General features: G+C 42.5%; 2 protein-coding genes across 2 annotated transcripts; both read left to right on the top strand.

Annotated features, from left to right (window-relative positions):
• Positions 1-316: 316 nt before the first annotated feature.
• LOC146685778 (interferon-inducible GTPase 5-like) lies at positions 317-9,640 on the top strand. Its single transcript, XM_085442440.1, has 6 exons — positions 317-423; positions 3,376-3,499; positions 4,377-4,947; positions 5,516-5,706; positions 6,765-7,335; positions 7,940-9,640. The coding sequence occupies exons 1-6, from the start codon at positions 317-319 to the stop codon at positions 8,575-8,577; spliced, it is 2,202 nt and encodes a 733-aa protein (XP_085298566.1). The 3' UTR covers positions 8,578-9,640.
• A 1,400-nt stretch (positions 9,641-11,040) lies between these two features.
• Positions 11,041-14,255, top strand: LOC146685777 (interferon-inducible GTPase 5-like). Its single transcript, XM_085442226.1, has 3 exons — positions 11,041-11,097; positions 12,408-12,973; positions 13,101-14,255. The coding sequence occupies exons 2-3, from the start codon at positions 12,415-12,417 to the stop codon at positions 13,724-13,726; spliced, it is 1,185 nt and encodes a 394-aa protein (XP_085298352.1). The 5' UTR covers positions 11,041-11,097; positions 12,408-12,414; the 3' UTR covers positions 13,727-14,255.
• Positions 14,256-23,471: the final 9,216 nt, after the last annotated feature.

Genomic DNA, 23,471 nt, shown 5'->3' with positions numbered 1-23,471 from the left:
TTCAGCTGGCGCCAGTGGGATAGCTGCATGAGTGAAGATGGTGAATGTTTGGGTTTAGTGCGAACAACTGCATCCAATTTCCACAGTTGGCCTAATGTTCGTCACTGGTCACCAGTTATCTCAATATCTCAATCGTATCCATATGGCGTTCAAAACACAGTCTGAGTACTCACAGCCAATCGTCTATCATGTCGGGCAGCCTTGTGGGATTTCAAACAGCTGTAGCCGCTGCTTGTTCTTCGATAAGCCGGGTCTGAGCCAGCTCCGTTCAGCCAGAACTCTGTTATTGTGGTTCCAAATTGGTAGATGTCGTTCAATGTCTTCCATCGAGAGTGTCACCAGACACACGACCCAACTGAGCATCGAGTATCCGGCAGCAAACGTCTCCGCAGGACAATCGGGCTCTCCCAAGCCCAGGAAGCTGTCAATTCCGTTACGGGACCAGTTGATCAAATCCATAATTCTTTAGGTTTTAAAGAACAAGACTGAGAAACTCTTTGAGGGTTAGAGTTAGACGAGACTAGACGAACACATAGAAGCAGCAGCAGGGACGATAAGGGAGAGAGAGGGGAAAGATGCGTCCGCCTGCTCCGAGAGCCAAAGAAACTCTCTTTGGACAGTTCATGACTGAGTGTGAAGCCATCAGCTTCCTCGTGTCGCGCACTCTGACCTCCACAGCAGCAGCATGAGCCCAAAAAGAGTCAGAGTGCCAACCTCTGGGGCTGAAATAAACTCAATGCAGGAGTCCACGACCTGCACCTGTTATACAAGAGATGCTTTTTAATGGTCGATTATATATAAATAGATATTATATTGAAGACATTTAAACTTAAGTGTGAATATTTTTACACTTAAGTCCAAATATTGATCACACACAGATACAAGTGAACAGATGAGAAGCTCACCTTGAACGCACCTCTCTGATTTTGTACTGAACTCTCTCATTCTTACCTCAGGACTGACATCGCTGTCGTCTCTGAGACACAAAAGACTTTTTCAGCAGGTACTCATCAGCTGAAACTTGAGTGTACAGATTCCCGGAAGATGGATTTCAAAACTGGGATTGACTCTGTTGTTTCTGGGCTGATCAGAGAGAATGATGCCGAGGCCTCTGATACACTGATCACTGCACTGAGGTGTTCAGATCCAGAACTTTTTAAAAGCACTTCCTGAACATCATCAGGAGGCATGATGATCATAAAGTCTTTGTAGGTTGCTGTGAAAGAGAGGGCCACTGATGCTGCAGTCACTGTGTGCTTCCTCTGCTGCCGTCAGTGCAGCTGTGGGGCCTTCAGGAGGTTTTTTGATGCAGACAGTGGTGAACAGCACAACATGCTGTCAGAGAGTCTCTGCAGAAATGAGACATTAAGACCAAGTACATAATGTGTGTGACAGCACCAACATGCTGGAGTACTGGGGTAAGCAGGTCTGGTCTAACTGGGCAGTTCAGGAGTTGAATTGTCTTTAATAAAGTCCCACAGAAGCACTGGTTACATCCAAGTTCTTTCCAGTCTTAATTCAGTGCAGCGATAGTTGAATGGAGTCAACGGAGTCATAGATCACTACAGAAACAGTCACACCAGCGTCAATTTGTTGGCACCAGCAATAACTCAAAATGTCCACAAGAGGCCACTGTAGACCTTAAATAGCACATGATGGCAAAACTGTTTAATTAAACAGTGGAACAGTCCTTTAACTCATTCCAGAGGGGTTACGGGGGGGTTATGACCCCCCCAATAATCAGACCCAACCAATATAACTCCCCCAATAAAATAATGAATTATCTCGCATAATTAGGCTGTTGATCTTCTTTACTCATTTCAGGTATTACCAGCAAAATAGTTGCATGTTTAATCATCTGGGAATTTACCCAAATTTACTTAATTATTTAGACAGAGATCTTGACCCCCCCCCCCCCCCCCCCCCAAATGTGCAGCACAAAGTTACACCAATCTCTTACCGTACACTACTAAATCTCCATTTGCACTATTTGCCTATTTTGCACCACTATGCCTTCTTACTTGAATATTGTATATTGTATATTGCATAGCTTTTTTTTTTGTTATACGTAAAATTGTATTGTACTTATTTAAATTTTTACTTTTTAATTATTTTATTTGCATTTTTCTAATCACTAGGGTTTGAGAGTAACGCAATTTCTATTCTGTGTATGTCCTGTACATGTGGCAGAATTGACAAATAAAGTTGACTTGACTTGACTTGACAATGTTCTTAATACAGGTGGATGTAATTATCGTGGCCACTGCTATTGAATTTGTACTAAATATAATCTTGCCACCATAACGTCAAGAGTACAGTAAAAATTGATCAGTGTGACATATAATCTTCACATGCCTGAATAGGTGTAACCACAACCACACGAAGTTGGGTTAAAACGGCAATGCTGTGCAACCGAATATCGACTCTGTAGTAACACAAAGAGGTAACGAAGCAGAATCCAGTAGAAGGAGGAAGATGTTGCAGCAAAGCTGAGGAAGATCAGGTGATTGTCTGGCAGGTAAACAACAGGTCTGAACTGACACCTGCCTGGCCATGAGGAGTGATGGCCTTCCCCAAATTGTTTTCTCAATTCCTGTTTCTCTATCAGTCACGGTCAAATCTAAACGAGGATGTGGTCTCAGCTCGTGAAATCAAACTGAATCAAATGTAAATGTCATTAAATGTGTCCTTGTTGGTCAGCGATAGACGGAGGAGACACTCTGTATCCTCCAGCCTCAGAGTGGACGTGACTTATTTATGGACAAGTCATTCCTATTTACTCAAACTCCCTGCACTCAGCGTTGTTGAGCAGCGTTGTTGGGTGCTCTGTGTAAATATGCTTCTGCCCTGCTTGTGGTGCTGTTTGTCTGTGATACAGCTGTCATATAGATGTTGGTCTGACACTCTACAAGCTATGATAAGTATCTAAATGGCCTTTACACAGATGGCTGTAAAACCTGGTTTTACTGGAGTTATTAATTGTTAATCATTAGCTGAGTGCAGCGTGATGGTCTATACCTTTATGTTGGTAAAGAATAAATTCAGTGTCTAACTCAAGTCTAACACAAAAGTTCCAACTTTGTTCACTTTGTGATGAAGCTGCTCTTCATCAGAAAGTGAACAAAGTTGTACTGAGGAATGAAGAGCACAGGAGGAGGCCTCTGCTGTTTGACATGAGCAGCGTCACTCTGCAGCTCTTTGTGCTCCACCTGTAGCTGCTGCTCATCCATCAGCATCTAACAGGTCACTTTCAGTGTTTCAGGCCCTGCAGGATCGTGTTTGCAGTATGTTTGTATGTTTGTTTTAGAACAGTGATCATTTTAGAACCGCTGACAGCTACAGAGACGACCAAAGATCATCGTGAGCTGTTTTCAGGGGGCGGAGCTACAGGTCACATGTACAGGTGGGAACAGAGTTCACTCTAAAGCTCTATAACAGACTGACCTCCACCATCAGACTCACTGCTGCATGCAGTACTTCTCATCAGCACAGCACGCAGGTAAACCTCCATCAACTTTCCAAGTTCTGTCTGCAGAATCTACTGTGACGGTCCTCGGTCAGTTTACGTTTTACTCTTTGAATGATGGTTTTCTGTTGTATTATATTTATTGTTCCTGGTTTCTGTTCTGTCTCTGTGCCTCGCCTCATGTTTCCATGTCTCAGTGTCTAGACTGTGTCATGCTGAAAGTCTCATGCTTCCTGTTTTATTGTGATAGTCCCTGTCCTGCGTTCAGTGTATTGAGTTTTGCTTCTCTGTGGCCCTATGTCTACTTTGTTTATTGCTGGTTCATCTGTTCTTCATCCTCTGCTTTCCTCTGTCGATGTTTCCATGTCTCAGGTTCTGTGTTCCTAGTTTCAGGCTTTTGTAATGTTTTATATTTTCCTCATGTTCTTTAGTTTAGCTTTTCCGTCCCCCTCGTCGTTGTTGCTTTGTAGTATTTCTGTTTAGCCAACGTAAAGACTCGCCTTTCGTTAATACCCACCTCATCGCCGTGTGTCTGTGCCTCCTCTCTCATCTCCACACGGTCTGCCTCACAGACTGTGATATCATCTCACCTGTTCTTACTCTGAACATGTCGTGTTTGTCTCAAATAGGTACGATGTGTACAATCATTTGTGTGTAACTGTTGAGGACTCACAAGCGCGTGCTTCAATCCACACACAAATACGAAACAATCTGATCACAAAACTATTTTACATCACCTGTCAGATCAAAGGAAATAATATTGTGATTAACAGAGATTGGAAATTATAGTTTTAATAAAATAAGGAAAAACACAAAGTTTAAATCATGTTTCACTGAAACAGTCTTCAGTCTTTACATTAGACTGTTTGTAGAAAACAAAAATGTAACACGGGTAGTTTCTTCTCTACAGCCATCAGGGACCAGCGTGAGTCTTCAGCCTGAGCGTGAATCAGTTACAAGAGAAATGAAGAAAGCTCTGCAACACACCGACAGACCATCAGATGTTGGAAAGATCATGGAGTCACTACAGGACAACAACACCCAACTAAATATCGCCATCACAGGAGAATCTGGCTCTGGGAAATCCACCTTTGTTAACGCTCTCAGAGACCTGTCCGATGGTGACGAGGGAGCTGCTCCTACTGGTGTTACAGAAACCACCTCAGAGGTCGCACCGTACCCCCATCCAAACTATCCCAATGTTACTTTTTGGGATCTCCCTGGAATCGGCACCACCAAGTTTCCAGCTGAAGAGTACCTGGAGCTTGTTGGATTTGAGAAGTTTGACTTCTTCATCATCATCTCAGCCGTTCGCTTCAGAGAAAATGACGTGAAACTGGCTCAGGAGATTCAGAGGATGGAGAAGAAGTTCTACTTTGTTCGCTCAAAGATTGACATCGATTTACGAGCTGAAGAAAGAAGTCAGAGAGAGTTTAAGGTGGAGAAGACTCTTTCACAAATCAGACAAGACTGCATTCAAGGTGAGTGTCACATGAGATCATTTATAAGAGTGAGACCAGTTTCTGGATTTAATGATGGTGATGCAGTTGTTGGAGAGTTCAGGCCACAGTTGGACAGTTAAACTCTGTTTGTTTTATGACTGTGTGGCTGCAGGATGCTGGACTGCTTTAGTTCATCCTCTGTTAATCTCCTTCCTTTAGGCCATAGGTGTCAAACTCTGGCCCGTGGGCCAAATTTGGCCCGCAGCCTAATTACATTTGGCCCGCGAAGCCATACCAAATTACTATTAGAGCTGGCCTACTGGTATTATACAGCTAATATATATATTGTTTAGTATTAAGCTTTGCTTGTTCCATATTCAGTTTTTCAGCAAAACGTGTTTGAGTCCATTAGAAAAGATTCATTCTTATATCTGGAGGAATAAATATATTTCAATAAATATTAACGTTAGCCCGCGACTTTGTTTCAGTTTTGAATTTTGGCCCACTGTGTATTTGAGTTTAACACCCCTGCTTTAGGCCAACTTTCTGCTGATTGGCTGCCCCTCACTGACACACACGTGCACGTTTCTTTCCTTCTCTGACGCAGGACTCACAGGATTAGGCATCAAGACTCCGCAGGTCTTCCTGGTGTCCAGCTTTCAGCTCCGCCAGTATGACTTCTCCCTCTTACACAAAGCCTTAGAGAGCGGCCTTCCTGAAAGCAAGAGAGATGCTCTGCTGTTGGCCACGCCCAGTATCAGCCGCGAGATCATCAACAAGAAGAAAGAAGCTTTCAAGGTAAGATTGTACTGTCAGCCACTCTGTCTACAGCTTTACTGGAGTCTGATCAGCATACTCAAGGCTTTTTTTCTTAATCTGCCCTCACTCATCATAACATCAACATTCACTCGAACAAAGGAGGTTATCAGCCAAGGTTTATCAGTCTAAGAGCAAATTCATATAAGAGAGGCCAGGGTGACACCATGCAACAGACCTGAACACGTTTGATTCTACAAATAAAGAGAAAACTATGATGTTAGAAACATAAGAAGAGACGAAGAGAAGAAGCAGAAGCAGATAATCTCAGTGAGATGACCCATGTGACGAGTCTGGGGTTCACATTGAGGCTTATACAGTTTATGGGTGAAAATATTTACCTCTGTTGTGGGGACATCACCGTTTATAAATCTGATATAACTGTGTCTACATGAAGACACTGTCTTTCAGCAGAATCATAATAAACATCTCAATTTTCTTAAAGCCCCAAAAGCACAACATACGATGTAAGACGCGCTAATGTTGTTTGTTTTTGTGCAAAATTACCATGAAATCTTACATAATTAAAATTACTACAATATTAATAATATGCTATAATTATTATATAATTATTATTACTCGCTGCCTGTTATTATAGTGTGCCTTCTTTAAGTATTTGTAAGTAATAACACTGTAATTTCAAATAAAATACATAAAAAATCTTTTTAATTACAGAGAACTTTTTCTTTCGATTGGGGAAATTTTTATAAACTGTTATTGAAATTTGTTTTTAGAATAAATTTCAATACTTCGGTGCTTTAAAACTAAAAAAGTGTAAGTTGATTTTGTATCAATATAATTCGACTCAAAAATAGATTAAAAGTAAACACAGACAGACCTAAAGGTGTGCGATGCACATGAATATAATAAAATACAATAAAGTGGCTCAGTTCACAGCATGCTAAGCTATTGTAGTCAATTCTCTGTGGAATATTAAGCAGAGTGTGTCATGTTTTGTGTGATGATGATCTAAGATTAAATAAAGCAAAAGAACCCGAAAAAAAGCCCCAAAGTTTAAAGTTCCTCTTTTTTCATTCCAGGTATCAGAGACAAGCACAGACAACCAATTTGAAATTGAAACTGTGAGAGAAGAAATTAAAGAAGCTCTGCTGAACAATGACAAATCACTGGCTATCACAAAGATCAAGGAGTTACTGGACAAGGAGAGGAACACTCCACTGAATATCGCCATCACAGGAGAATCTGGCTCTGGGAAATCCACCTTTGTTAATGCCTTCAGGGGCATGGACAACAGAGAGGAGGGAGCGGCCCTGACCGGTGTTGTAGAAACCACCTCAGAGGTCACACCGTACCCCCATCCAAACTATCCCAAGGTTACTTTATGGGATCTCCCTGGAATCGGCACCACCAAGTTTCCAGCTGAAGAGTACCTGGAGCTTGTTGGATTTGAGAAGTTTGACTTCTTCATCATCGTCTCAGCCGATCGCTTCAGAGAAAATGACGTGAAACTGGCTCAGGAGATTCAGAGGATGGAGAAGAAGTTCTACTTTGTTCGATCAAAGATTGACAACGATTTACGAGCCGAGAGAAGAAAGAGAAACTTCAGCAAAGAGGAGACTCTTAGGAAAATGAGGGAAAACTGCATTCAAGGTGAGACTGATTTGTGTGTTCATCATCTCATACCAAAAACGTTTGTTCACCAAAGCTTACTGAGAGAAAGCTGCTTGAACATCACCATCCGGGGTGATAGATGAGGTACAGCCCAGACAGGAGGAGGATGATTGTCCTGATGATGGTGACACAGCTGCTGAAGAAGTCAGGCAGATGCTGGATAGATGAACTTTGTTATAAGGAAACTTTATTATACTTATTATAGTGTTTGGGAGGATCTTGCAGTCTGATATTGTCAGGTGATTTTGTATTAAGATAGTTCTCGATGAGCTTTAGTCACAGACGTCAAAATCATTTTTGTTGCAGTCGGTAGCTTAAATGTTACACATAAAGTGGCACAGTGTATTTTAAAATATAACTATTTAATAAGGAATATATTGCAACAGTAAGCTATAAAATCACCAATATGAAAACACGACTCCAGTCTGTATGTGGTGGCTTACAAGTTACACTATGAGTTCAAATCCTTTACACATGTATGAAGTCAGTCGGCTCACTGAATCTGCTGAATGATAAAATGCAGTTTTAGATGTTTTTATTATTTTGTATCTTATCATCATACGGTGTGTTTTTTCTGTGTCAGGACTCAGAGATTTAGGCGTTGAGGCTCCGCAGGTGTTCCTGGTGTCCAGCTTTGAGCTCCACCTGTACGACTTCTCTCTCTTACATGAGACCTTAGACAGAGACCTTCCTGAACACAAAAGACATGCTCTGCTGCGCGCCATGCCCAACATCAGCCTGGAGATCATCGACAAGAAGAAAAAAACTTTCAAGCGCCGATTGTATTGGTTGTCCGCTCTGTCTGCAGCTGTAGCTGCTGTTCCAGTTCCTGGGCTTTCTATTGCTGTTGACATAGCGGTGCTAGTTGGTGCTGTCACGGATTACGTCTTTGGGTTTGGTCTTGATATCAAGTCTCTGCAGAGACTGTCTGCCAGCACAGGCGTGTCATACGCCGATCTGCGTGCCGTCATCGTTTCTCCGCTGGCTGCGGTGAAAATATCGAAAGAGCTCCTCCTGAAAGTGTTGAGCCAAATTGCAGGAGCAGCTACATTTATGGCACTGGAGGAAGTTTCCAGATTCATTCCAATAGTTGGAATCCCGCTGGCAATGGTGTTCTCTTTTACCACAACTTACAGACTTTTGAATTTCATCCTCAACCAGCTCGCTGAAGACGCCCAGAAGGTGTTTAAAAAAGCTCTGGGTCTGAACACCTCAGTGTGATTTAAATAGTTAAAGGTGATAAAGTGACACATTTAAAACAGAAGGGTATGAAATAAAATTCCTAAATCATTGAATATGCAGTGAATCCAGCTGTAAACCAGCATCCTTACAGCTGATCAGTGCATCAGAGGCCTCAGCAGGTCTCATGTCCTCAGAAACAACAGAGGAACCTCTCCCACCTTTACACAGCAACACAATAATGTGGCCTTTATATCCATCCATCCTGCCTCCATCTATCCATCCTGCCTCCATCCATCCATCCATCCATCCTGCCTCCATCCATCCATCCTGCCTCCATCCATCCATCCATCCTGCATCCATCCATTCTGCGCAGGTGCGTCCGCCCTCCCTGCATGGCACCGCAGGCCACGCCCCACCACACATATAGTTAGGGCTGGATCAGGAGACCCTGAAGTTACGCTGTGTAGCAGGGGTGTGGTCTTTGGCTCTGCTGCAGTGGAGGGGTGGTGCAGCGGGCTCAAGGGGCAGTGCCAGGGAGGTTGAGTCAGGTGGAAGGAATCACATAGATGAACTCTGTTCCTTCTTTAATGACGCCGAGGACCGGCGTGCAGACAACTGGAAAAATGGCCACAGAGAAATCAGAGGTGGCGAGCTGGAAGCACTGTGTGTGCCATAACGTTAAATAAAAGAAAGAAACAGTTACAGAACGCTGTGTGGCTCTGAGTCTTTCACACGCTGGAATAGCTGTAGGCTGCTGGGGGATTCCCATGATGCACCGAGTGTTTCTTCTTCTGGATAAATAAAACTTTAATTGAATTGTTGTTAGATTTTCTTTTCTCCATTTTCGATTTTGTGCTGCGTTCTTTTTTTCTCTCCTTTGCATCCTCCCGCAACCAATCACAGAAGAGAGTTCATCCTCCCCGATTCTAGTTCTGCTGGAAGTCTCTTCCTGTTAAAATGGAGTTCTTCCTCCCCACTGTACCAAAGTGCTCCTCATCATCTGATTGTTGAGGTGTTCTCTGTAACATTGTAGGGTCTTTATCTTTTAATATAAATTTCACTGAGCTTTTCGTGAGTTGGTGCTGTATAAATAAAACTGGAGTAAATGTAAACGTCATTATGTCCTTGTTGGTCAGCCACAGCAGGAGGAGACCTGCTTTGTATCCTGTCAATAACACCTCCAGCCTCAAAGTGAAAACAAAAACAGAATGAAGACTGAAGAGTCATTTATGACACATTATTCTTCTTAATTCTCTTCATCCAGACTCACTGAGTGCAGTGTCTGAGTTCATCTGCTGTAGATGGTGCAGTTTGTCAGTGAAGATATCACTGTGACCTGACTGAATGGTTACCGCCCTGTCATCGAAACTATGATAAGACTCTACATTGTACTCATGCAGCTGGCTGTAAAACCAGGCTTTAAGCATTCAGTGTTTACTGTAGCTGATACTGAAACTCTAATTACGCTTACGGTTCATCATTAACTGACGTTTTCCCAATGATTAACTTTCTTTTTCAACATTATAGGACATAATCAGTCTAAGCCACTGCTGAAACCATCAATACAGCACACTTTCTTCACTGAGAGATGGAAGTCAGCTTCAGCAGGAGTCCTGTTACAAGTTGGTTAGATAGTAGAGCCCACAGGGTGAGGAGCATCTCTAAAGTACTTATCAGAGTGGATATTTCACAGTGGATGATGGTAGAAAGACAGATTTACTGAGGAGTCCCAGTCAAACTAACTACTCAGTGGTTATTTAACACAAAGTAGTTATCCTGGAGCCAGTCTGGATCATTTAAATAAAAAAGCAATTAAGCCTCCAGAGGGTCCTGCACAGCTCCAGCTGTCAGAGTCTGAGCCTGAGGGTGTTGCCTGAATCGAGGCCCTGATTTCCAGCACTTAGACTGGACGGCAGACGTCACGCTGGTTTCTCCACTGTCTTTATCATCGGCCGCCTGCCCAGCCCTCAGACGGTCTTTGCCACCTTTGTTCATGGCCTCCTCCAAAGCCCCCAGAGTGAATGACACTCTGCTGCTGAACATAACACACACTCAGAAAAATAAATGATTACATTACTGATGTCAACAGGCATCAGTTCACTGGTATTTTGCACAAATGACAGTAAGGTCAAAACCTCCCAGAAAAGCCGCCTTTTAACAAATCGATTTGAAATGATTGAGTAAATTATTTACAGAGCTAAAACTGAATTCATGAAGAACATGAATAACACAGTTACAAAAAGCTGGCAGTTCACAGGCTCCAGGAATAAATTCAAATCTCACTATTAACTTAAGTTTCAAGTCTCTGCAGAATCCTGCTTACAGTGCCCTGTGCACGCTCGTCTTTGGAGCGGTGATCATTTCTTAACCACTCACAGCTACAGAAAGGACCCAAGATCAGACATGCTTTGCTGTTTTCAGGGGGCGGAGCTACAGGACACACATATAGGTGGAGGTTCAGAGTTCAGAGACCAGTACGCACACTGACTTCCACCAGATCCATCCATCATCAGACTCACTGCTGGGTACAGCTCTTATCATCACTCCAACAGCACGCAGGTAAACCTCCATCATGTGATCACACTTTCTGCAAACTTCTTGCTGCTGTCAAGTGTCCCTGCTCTTGATTGGTTTAGAGGGTCGTTCTCGTGTTTCTGTGTCATTAATGCAGCAGATTCCATTCTGCTGTCACAGAGAAAGCACGTACACACTGCTTTCAGGACATCTGTGGGTTTGTGGTTGTAATTAAGCTACGAATACGGAAGCTTTACACACACGCACACACACAATCTGATTTTAATAGTCTCAGTCTCTCCAACTAAGAGAATAAATACTTTTAGATTTTTTTTTTAGATGATTGCAGGTTACCATAAACTTTCTAAAATTCTAAAATGACTGAAGGCACACCTGCAGGTTCGTTTAAATAACCGGTTAATGAAATTAAAAAGTGTCACAGCTAGTTTTTGTTGCCATATTCTCATTGATCTCTTCTTTCTAAAGACTCAGACACGTAAGAAGTGTTCCTCAGTATCAGACAGCTTTGCTCAGTTAGAACTTCCTGGTTCGTACTTCGCAGTTTGACTCGGGAGTCCAGGCTTTCCAGGACACACAGCTGGAGCTGCAGTGTACTTAATGACATCACAGCTCAGCTGCACGTGTTTTTATTGCCGTTACTCGTTTCACTGTGGTTAATATTTACAATGGAAACTGTGCACGATGCGCTTCATTAGCCACATATACACTTCTTCTTCTTCTTCTTTTTAACAAAGGTCAAAACTATAATTTTAAGCACTTTGTTAGATGATCGGCCATAAAAGGAGCATCATGGGAGAAAATGTGGAAATAAGAAATAACTGATTTGTTCATTAATTTACGTTGGAGCGATCTTTAAATGGGATTAAAAAAATTGCACAGCGCACTGAAATAAATACTGAATAATCTACAGACGTCTCAGTAACTGTGCTTTATGAGCTAATATGAATCAGCACTGACCCGCCTTCAGTCTTATTCATGTTCTTTACTAGTTTTCTTCTAACATCCATGTTTATGGTCTGTTTCATGTCTAAAAGCCTCACATTTAAACAAGAACAGTCACTACATGACTGATGATACACTCACAGCTTCTCATGGAGCAACATGTTAAACTAGTTTTATTTTTTATTCCAGTGGCCTCCCAAAACTTAAAATAGACATATTCCAAAAATTGGGATCCCACCTGAAAATCAACTTTAAAGATTGAACTTCGGGTTTTGGTTTAATCCGATCATAACGAATGACTAAATTTAAATGTCAAATTAAAGTAGCTAAATACAAATTCTGCAGTTTAAGAAAAAAGTCAAATTTTCCACATTTTTTCTCCTTTTTTTAAGGATCAGCATGGAGGACCCAGATGACTTATATATGGAAGACATTCCTGGAGTTAAAGAAGCCCTGCAGAACAACGACACTGCTGCAGCAGCTGCAAAGATTCAAGAAAATTTAAAACAACAACATAATATCCCACTAAATATCGCCATCACAGGAGAGTCTGGGGCTGGTAAATCCACCTTTGTTAATGCCTTCAGAGGACTATGTGATGATGAGGAGGGAGCTGCTCCTACTGGTGTTACAGAAACCACCTCAGAGGCCACACCGTACCCCCATCCAAACCATCCCAATGTTATGTTGTGGGATCTCCCTGGGATCGGCACCACCAAGTTTCCAGCTAAGAAGTACCTGAAGCTTGTTGGATTTGAGAAGTTTGACTTCTTCATCATCATCTCAGCCACTCGCTTCATGGAAAATGACGTGAAACTGGCTCAGGAGATACAGAAGATGAAGAAAAAGTTCTACTTTGTTCACTCAAAGGTTGACAACGATATAAATGCTGAGAGAAGAAAGAGAGACTTCAGTGCAGAGAGGACTCTCAAAGTAATCAGAGACGACTGCGTTCAGAGTGAGTGTCTGATCACTTACAGCTCAGTGGGAGCACTTTATGGATTCACTTTAATATTTGGGTCTTAACTTTACATTATTTGTTTTTATGTGTGTAATCATGTTAACATGTTCCTTCTGTGAAACAGGACTCGGAGGATTAGGCTTCGAGTCTCCGCAGGTGTTCCTGGTGTCCAGCTTTGAGCTCCACCTGTACGACTTCAATCTCTTACATCAGACCTTAGACAGAGACCTTCCTTCAAAGAAGAGAGATGCTCTGCTGTTCGTCATGCCCAACATCAACCCAGAGATCATCAGGAAGAAGAAAGAAGCTTTCAAGCACCGATTATATTGGTTGGCCACTCTGTCTGCAGCTGGAGCAGCTGTTCCACTTCCTGGTCTTTCTATTGCTGTTGATGTTGCTGTTCTGGTTGGTGCCGTCACAGATTATGTTTTTGCGTTTGGTCTCGATATCCCGTCTCTGAAGAGACTTTCTGACAGAACAGGTGTGCCATATGCTGATCTGCAGGCTGTCATCATTTCACCACTGGCTGCAGCAGAAATAACTACAGAGCTCCTCTTGAAGGTCATGACCCAAGTGGGACGCACAGCTACATTAATTGTAGCAGAGGAAGTATCCAGATTTATTCCGTTTATTGGAATCCCAGTAGCCATGGGTTTCTCTTTCATCACAACGTATAAAGTTCTGAATGTTATCCTCAGTGAGCTCGCTGAAGATGCTGAGAAGGTGTTTGAAAAAGCTCTGGGTCAGTAAACCTCAAATGAAGCTTAGTGACTGTGTGCTGTGTGTAAATTCTCCTAAACGACTGAATCCAGGCACCAGTTTAGCTCACAGGTTGAACAGGTGACCTCATGTGTGGCTAAATGCAGAGTCCTAGATTTGACCTCTGACCCTGATGTGTGTCTGCTCCACACTCTCGCTCTCATTGCAATATTTAAAAAAGGCAAAACAATATATATGTACTGAGTCACAGTCAGCTGCACATTTATCTTTCACAGTGATCAGAATAAATTTGATCCTGTTTGACAGATAAAACCTGTTTATAATGTAGAGGAGCTGCTGAATCATTGCTGTGATGCTTTTTCACATTGTGTGTGTAATCAGCTGATATGATGGCTGCTGTTTTTATCTGAACTTGTATTTTATTTGTGATTTAGTAAAATGATAAAACAGTTTGTGTTCACTGCCCTCCAGTGGTCAGAATCAGGAACTACAACACAACTGATATAAACTGTTTGTAACCATCAGCCATGTTAATAATAAAATGCTGTTTATAAACACATTAGCATTAGTGTAAGTGTGTTTGATTTGTTTTTAAGATAATAGATTTCACTGAATCAGTTTCAATTTAATTTTATTTATATGGCTCATTCACAACAACTGTCCAATTATTTATCAGTTAGAAAAGCACAGAAATGGTGGGAAAGTATTTTAGAGACACTCTGGTAAAAGGTGGATGCTGATGGAGCAGCGATATAAAGGCCGATCAGGAAGTGGAAGCAGGTGTGCTGATCGTTGAGGAAGATCAGCTGATTGTCTGGCAGGTTTGGGTCTGACTGCAGTTCTTAATCTAACATTCAGTTGTGATTCTGTGAACACACACAAAATATAACTCACTAAATAAAGCCAATAAGAGAGGAATCCTTTACAGGAAAACTGAAGCTTCCTCATGTTTCATGTTTTCTAATCTGATCTCAAACATCAAGAACACAAAAGGAAACTTTTCTTTATTCTTATTCCTGTTTCGAGATGGACATCTGCCCCAACTCCAAATGGAAAGTCCCATTATAAACACACATCTAACAAGCTGCTTATTTTCATCTTTACTCTCCAAAATCAGCCAAATAACCATCAAACTTGGGACGTGTATCATGTCAGCTTGTTTGTACATAAGGAAAAAACTTGTATGCAGAACACTGAGGCAGACCAAAAGTGAATACATCACCACAAAGTCAACACAAGCCTTTGTTCACCCACAGACAGACTTTAAAATACAAAATATGAGTAACTGTATTCCGTTACAGTTACCGTTTAAAAAGGTGGTATTCAGAATACAGTTACTTTGTTGAAATAAATGGATTACACTGCGGTACTTTCCTGTTTCATTTTGTCGCGGGTCAGGACTGTTTGGGTTTTGTTTGACAGCTACGTGCTGTTGTTCCAGGCGGCAGCGTTACGGTTGCCATGGTTACAGGGCGACGCTCTCTCTCTCTCTCTCTGCGACTGTGTGTTTCCTGGGTGAGAGAGCGCCTTTTCGTTGTTGTTGTCCTTGTTGTTGTGCTAAGCTAACAGGCAGAATGCTACAAGCATAGCTCTAAAGAATGTAGCATCATGGGCAGTGTAGTCCGTGTTGCTGGGAGAAAGGACTGCCATACACGTTATGGGTCTGTGAGCGCGAGGAGGGAGAAAAAGGGGAGTGGAAAGGTACGAGTTGTCATCGAGCAAAAACGGGAGCTGGAAGCATGTAAATATAATAATAACCACTTCAGCCAAGAAGAGTGCCTGACGAGCCCAGTTGTAAGTAAGCTATTAAGACTCGACTGTACACCGTGTTCGTGTTTTTCTCCGAAAACAATAAGTTCCATTGGAGCAGTCTTTCAACGCCTCTCTCTGTCTCTCGCAAGAAAAGTTGACCCACACAACAAAGTAAAGCTATTTTTTGGCTACGAGCCGACAGGGACCCCGCCACATTAGTCAGAGGTCCCTTTACTACAGTTCGAAGTCGCGGACCTTCAGTAATAGTAATAAATCACACAGCAATAGTACATTCACGTTGTTGTAAAAAGCATGATAATATATTAAGTAATCCAAAGTATTCAGAATACGTTACTGTCATTGAGTAACGTAACGGAATACGTTACAGAATACATTTTGGGGCATGTATTCTGTATTGGAATACATTTTAAAAGTAACCTTCCCAACACTGCTCGTGAGTTAGAGCATCCAACCCGAGTGGAGCGTTCTGATCGCGCAGTGAGTAAAACAGCATTCTCCCTGGATGCATACATGTCCACGGTCGCCTGACCGAATCGCAGCCAGATCTGCTTCACCACCTCTGGGTGAAGCTTCCAGTCTCCGTACAGTGGGTTGCCCCTGGAGAGAAGATCTGCTCCAAAGTTCAAGATTCTTAGCACATGAGCTGCTCTCAGTGACAGCAGGTGAACACTGCTTCCAGACAATCAGCCTGTGTGCCAGTGTGTGTAACTTGGGGGACCCCAGACCCCCTTGTCTGTTGATGTAGGCCACAACAGTGGAATTGTCCAACCTCACTAAAACATGATGACCTCTCAGCCAAGGGAGAAAGTGTTGCCAGCAGTTCCAGACAGTTTACGTGGGTGGAGTGCATGTGAGGGCCCCATTCCCCATTCACTGTTCTGCCTTCGTGGGTGTCCCCCCAGCCCGAAAGATAGGCATCTGAGACCACCTTCCTGGCTGAGGTGACGGGCTCATCTACATTATCACAGCCGTGGAAATTCGAGTCTCCATGGGCTGCGTTATGGCAGACATTGCTCTGTTTTTCACCATGTTTGATTTTTTTCATGTGTTTTACAACACTCGACAGCGCCCTCGGCAAACTGCCTGGATGCACGTGTCAGGACTTTTTTACTGACAGAGCCGCTGCCTTGTAGCACTTATCTGTGAGGCTAGACTGGAAGCAGTCTGTTTTGGGGCGGAGGGATGGAGCCGATGAGGACAGAGACGTCTTCGGGTGAAGATGGCTCACTACCAACGGCTCCACTTGTGGCATCTGGTGGAGGCCGATAGACTCCATCCCCTCACAATCCAGCAGAGAGCTCCCTGTGATGGGGTGTTTCTTGCTGTGAGATAGCGGCCACGTCACCGCTATGTCATCGAGTAGTTCTGGGAAAACAGGCAACACATGCTTCCCTGTCTTTGTCGCCTTCTGCAATTTCTTACCGTCAAAACGAGCTTTTACAACCTCGATTTGTATGTCGGGCCACGGGATGTTGAGCCTAGCAGCTGCGCGTTTGCACATGTCCTGCATGTCGAGATCCAGGGGAGACGGCGGTGTCGGTTTTTCAACCTCGCCGGTAGCTGAGGGCTTTGTAGCCCAGCTCATGCTAGCCAAGGAGGTGGAATCTTCCTCGTCGTCGTCAGACAGCAGGAGTTCCGAGTCAGCCGACTCATCTCCATCCTTGTTAGCATCTCCTCCCCGGGTGACTCCAGCATGGGGGGAAAAAAAACTCCCATTCTCCGTGTGCCTCCAGCGACGGGAAAGCAGTCGCAATGGGCTGAGGGTCTTCCTCTGCCCAGCTCGGCCCTGGTGTTGTGGCCAAATCATTGGGCATCTCAATTTCTCCTTGCGCTGAAGCAGCCTCACACAGCAAAGGGTCACCACCCGACAGGTTAGCCTGGCGAGCTAGCCTGCGGTGGAGTAGTTTGCATGGGAAAGCCGCGCAGTGGACACAGTTGTGTGTGGGTGTCAAGGCAGCCTGAGCGTGTGATAAGCCTAGCCATGCCACACACACAGGGTGTGTATCCCAGGCAGAAATCTTCTTGCCGCAAGGACAATGTTTTACAACTTCGTTGTCAGTCATAGCCATGGCTAGCTAGAGGGTTGCGCACGTTAGCGAGACCGACACTGAGTGTGGAGAATATTGCTATTCCTCAGCTAGTGTGGGGTGAAAAGTAGTGCTACTTTTCTACAGGTATTGCTACCTAACAGCTGAAACTGCTAGCGCCAAAGGGTATTGCTACCTGATGGTGAAGCTAGTGGTACCTTTATTAGTGTTGCTACTTCGCTTTAGGAAAGTATTGCTACTTAACACCAGCACTAGCTACTGAACAGTATTGCTACTGCTTGTATGCTAGTGGACAACTGAAAAGCTGGGAACAAAACGCTCGGTGACCGAGTTGTTCACTCAAATCTGTGGACAGTTTAGCTTTAGCACCCAATAGCACAGTTGTCTACAGGCGTCTGTGAGAAGCGAGAAGAGGTTTTTCAATGACATCTGATGCTATGTCAGCCTATTATATAGGGAAGCACTAGCCCTCCTGACATGGGGATCACTTAGTCAGCCTCTAAGGGCTGGCGTAATGGTATTTGAGCTTCTGATGAGGTCACACAGGAGGCGTTCCCATAGTGAGACACGGAACGAATGCTATGAAAGAGAACCTCTGATTACTTGTTTGTCAATAATAATCTCGCCCCATTATTTCACGAAACACCCGATGCACGGGTGAGGGCTGTTAAAATAAGCTCTGCATTTTTGGCATATATGATAAAACCTCATCCACGAACAGTGTTGGTCAAGTTACTTGAAAAGAGTAATCAGTAACTAATTACTGATTACCCCCCCCCCAAAAAGTAATCCCGTTACTTTACTGATTACTTATTTTCAAAAGTAATTAATTACTTAGTTACTTTTTAAAAACACGATTTACAACCTGAATAGGTGATAAAGCGATAGATCTTTCAGCCCAATTCTACTTTTTCTGCATAATCCATCATACAAAATGTAATCAAATGGAAAAGTCTCTTTTTAACTTGTTTTATTAGTTTTAATCTTTTAACTTTATGCATCAAGCAAAAATTTTATTATATGCAACATTCTCTGACTGGAAGAAATTTGTTTAATATTTAAACCTATTTTCTGCACATTCCAGCACATAAAATATATATTTTTTGTGTTTACACTCAGTCTTTCAAATAGATGCAAGTAAAACACAGCAGAAAATAAATAAAGTCAAAGACTCAGCGGTCCTGTTGCTCTATTTTCACCTGTAAAGCAGGAGTTGGGTAGGCGGAGGTTTACCCTGGTGCAGGTGTGCCACAGCAGTCAGTGGAAGGATACGGCAGTTTCTCTGTGAGTTTCCCATTACGTCGTAGCTACTCGGAGCTTGCTTGGAAGTTTAGGGGTTTTTTTCGCTGTAAAAAGATGTTTTCTTCCCACGCACAATGCTAACGGACGCTAATGTTTTTGTCACTTTTTATGGAATCAAACTCAAAGTAAGGTCAGTACTTCCACGCTTTAAACGCTGCACGCTCATACTCTCTCCCGTACTCGATATATGATCCACTGTTGATCTGCACACAGCTGTTGTCACTAACGGCGCACTCGCTTACGTCACTGTCGTGAGACATTCTCGCAAAAAAATCACGGTTTTAGTAACGCAGTAACGCAGCGTTCCTACGGGAAAGTAAAGGTAATCTAATTACCGTTTTTGCAATAGTAATCCCTTACTTTACTCGTTACTTGAAAAAAGTAATCGGATTACAGTAACGCGTTACAAGTAACGCGTTACTGCCCATCTCTGTCCACGAACATGTCCTTTTGTCTGTCACCACCATCACGACCTCCGCCGACATTAGCTTGACAGTCAGACGCATCCTGATTAGCATCATCGGGCAAAGAGAGTCAGTACATTTTTTCCACTCTTGCCCTGTCTCACAAGTGAAAGGCATCTCTGAAGAATACCAGAATACTTTTCAGCCTTCTCATATACTTCCAAATCTGATAGCTGCAGCACTTCAGCCATAGCTTTGTTGAGCTCATTTTGCACTACATGTCTGATGGAAGCTGCATTTTGCTGCTGATGGTTTAACATGTCCAACTGCTGCTGTGGAACCAAAAACATTTTCTGTGTGTGCTCCATTTTCACCTTTTGCTGTAAGACTGGTGATGAAGGGTATGGCAGCCCCTAATAACGGCAACAAAAATCCTCCAGATTAGTTGATGGATCTCATCTTTTTCAAAATTGTCCTTTTTGTCTGCAACCAGCCTGATCCCCCCCCCCCCCCTTTTTTTTTTTTTTTTTTTTTTGCTGTCTGCTGTTGGTCAGTCAGCAGGACGTTACCCTTCAAAGCACTGAGAGCCATCTCACACAGCCCATTAATAAAATCCATGTTAGGCATTACTAATAATATTCCTCCATACACTAGGCAGGGATTTATACAACTCCTCCAGCAGTGCAAAGTTTTTCCACATCCGTGAAGACGACATCCTTTTTTACCTCTTTAACAACTTGACGGTCTGATAACAATTTGGTTCCAAGTCTTAAATAGTCAGGCATTCTCGATTTATAATCTATTAGAAAATACCTGTATGAGGTAGATGTGTCATCATTAAAAGCTTCTAAGTAGTATTTTGTACTACGTGGAAACATCCGTCTACCTAAAATTGAGATTTGGTATTTATCTGTAGGGTTAATAAACAGAATTAAGTAACTAGTGTTCAGTGAAATTGTTCTACTGGATTTTCCCTGCCTAAACCAATTCTGAACTAAACACATGCAGCCCAAGTTCCTCTGATGAACGTATTGTGTGAACATGTTTTGAAGTTCTACGCTGTTAGAAGCTGTAACATCGTTGATAATGTGCAAGTTGCTCTTATCGGGAGGTAAAAGGTCATCGTCACGCAGAGATTCTGGTACAACATTCACAAAGGTGATTTTTCTTATCTGGAGAAGCTGTTTAAAGGCTGCCAGCAGGAGTAGATGTAAACAATATTATCAGTTTTGGTTGAAATAATGCTGGACGCATTTTCAATGACGCTTTTGACAAAGAAAGTCTTTCTACAATTACTCAGCCCACTAATAACCAGACTAAATGGGTGCTGAAGCGTTCCATCAAAGGCTTGATCCTGCTCAGTATCCATGAGGGAGCGTTGTATAATCAGGCAGCACCTTCCCTTGTTATAGACCACCTGACCTGATGGTGTCAGACACAGCAACTAAATGTGCATCCCCTGTTGGCCACAAATACCCGGACTAAGCCTTTCAATGATTCGGGGGTAACGACTTTAGAGTTAACAGCACTGAGTGTTACACCTTTACACTTAACCTGAGTCTTACCCTTTTTTGTGCTAAAGCATAGGGTTTTGGACCACCGGAGACAAACTCTGTACTGTGATCATCCTCCTCTCCAGACCCACCATCACTGAGCTCATCAGTCAGCTCGCCGAGATATGAGCCTAATGGAAGCGCCCACTCACTGGGATGAGAGGTGAAGACAACTGAATCTGTAACAAGTCATACAACACGAGCCTTGCATAAGCTGTTGTCATTGACAAAGACATTCACATCCTTCACCGGCGACCCTCTACCATCAGCGTGACACCACTGGACCATAGCTACATCATCAGAGATGAAACAAAGCTGATGTCATAGTGGTCACTAAACATCACTAATCATCTGTCAGGGTCTGTAATCAGCTCACAAGATGGCATTTCTGCTCACATGGAGAACCGCAGTTTATTACAACTGCTGATTTGTGTTTAAAGAAAAAACAAAAACAAAACAATCTTAGTGCGTTCTGATGTCCTTTGTCTTCAAACTTCTGCTGTTTCTCAGCTGCTTTCACATTTTTTGGGTAACCAGATGCCTGCTGCTTGAATTTCAAAAATGTTTTGACATATGGTTTAAACAGTGTGTCAGTCTTGTTCTCAGAGCAACCACCTTCTCACAACTCGCGTAATACAGCTCACCATATCAGAGCTTAGGGTTAGGGTACATGCACGAGCAGAGGTAGCAAAGCTGAGGTCTGCTGTGTTGGTGTTTATTATGGAAAGTTAGTTGTAGTAGCTCAGCCTTCACCCACAGCCCAGAGTCTGAACAGCAGTAACAAGAAATCAGGTTACAGAATCATTAATGACCCTTTAAAGAAAGGACACCGAGGGAGTCTAACAAACAGTAATGTTTGCCTAAAGCTGATGCAAAGCTACTTTAATACATTAAAAAAAGAAAATCTGCTGTTATCAGCCTAAAATATATCAAGAAAGGATCAGCAAGCTAAGAGGAGCCAAACCAATAATTTTAATTTGTGTTGAGTGTAAAAACCACTGGGGAAAAAAAAAAAAAAAAAAAAAGCTGCATCGCCATCATTAGGAAGAGGGCCGTTTTCCTCCAGGGAGACGCATACCAGAAAACATCCCAAAATTTGTCTCACTCTGAAATACATGATCACATAGGAAACTCACCTTCCTACAGGAAGTCTCCTCTTTGCTTGAGTCTCTTTCTTTTCTCAGCTTGTATATTGTTGTCAATCTTTGAGCGAACGAAGCAGAACAGTTCTTGTGAGCATGCTCACAAGAACAAATGTTATGATATTCTTGTGAATATCATAACATTTTAAAACTTAGCATACTCTGCTTAATGTGTCACAATTAAGTTAATAAAAATGAAATGAAAAACAAACATTTGATCTATGCTGAAGTGAAATTCTGCAGATACAAAATTTAAAAAAGAACAATATTAAGTAGAGCACTGATATAATTTTAGTTCAATGAAAATAATATTTCAGTTAAATTCATTTCTCATTGAGTCAAATGTCTTCATTCACAAACAGTGCTGTCTTACACGCCACACGTCTGAACATCAGACTCATCGTTTGGCTGAATGTAGTGTGAGTCCTCTTATCTCTGTGTTTATTATTCTCCTGTTTCAGAGTTGTTGATTTGATTGTTGTTAATTACATTCACCTGCGTCTCCTCCCCCTCCTGCGTCTAATCTACAATCATTTACTTCTGCATGAAATGATTCGAGTGCCGCCTCCTCCAATGAGAAACATCATTAAATGACGATAAAACAGTGATTAAAAATCTCTGAAGAACTGCAGCAACTAAAAAGACAAAGGATGAATGCTGCAGAAATAAAGGTTGATTCTGTTCATCTGAACGTGAACCTTTTGCGATTTACTTACCTGGATGACTGAGCATCCATCAAGACCTTCATTGAAGGAATCAGATTTCTAATTTTGTTCACATTTATTTTATGCTCCTTTTGCAACCTTTCAATTTTATTTCCCAAAGACTCTGCAGTGAGTTTGACATTGTGTTTTGCAGCCAGACCCTCAAATGCTTCGAGTTTTTGGAGACTTTTCTAGTCATTCTGACTTTAGAAAAATCCCTGACTCAGCTTATTACAGATGATTCAAACCACATTTTGACAAATCAGTCATTTCAAATTCATAATGAATGCGATAAGTTACACGTCTTTAATGCATCATAAACAGCTCAGCAGACTTTTCACCAGTGGACACGTCACAAATAACCGCTGCAATCAGTGTTTTCTTCCATACACAGCCGTTTATTGCATGTCTGGCTTTATGTTTCCACAGCTGAGATTCTGTGTGTACAATTACAGTTTCAGTGCAGCGTGAGTCTGTTCACACTGAAGTGATTCCATTTCTCAATGACCTCTTGAAATCCATAAAAGCAAATAACTGCAGTATTTCAATGTGGATGAAGTGACTTGATATCAATGAATCCACTCCAAGGATGAAGTAGGGAATGCTGCTTTGCTGTTTTTAATCAGTCTCCAAACATTTTCCACTGAGCATTTATCGAATATTTCAGCAATCCATCCACATCGCAGTCAAACCCGAGCACGTACAAACTACTTGAAGGCTCGAGACAAGACAAGACGACTGACACGCACAAGCGAACACGGTCAACAAAAACCACACTGTCCCTACTCACCCATTCTCAAGGCCGCCCGACCGGTAACCAGGTGAATGTATTTCCCACTCGTTCATTAA

The sequence above is a fragment of the Copadichromis virginalis genome, linkage group LG19 (genome assembly GCF_057382275.1).
Source record: "Copadichromis virginalis isolate Kocher_CV1m ecotype Utaka linkage group LG19, C_Virginalis_male_GT1.1, whole genome shotgun sequence".
Classification (NCBI taxonomy): Eukaryota; Metazoa; Chordata; class Actinopteri; order Cichliformes; family Cichlidae; genus Copadichromis; species Copadichromis virginalis.
The sequence above is the reverse complement of the archived record's forward strand: the minus strand, read 5'-3'. Positions and strand labels throughout refer to the sequence as shown.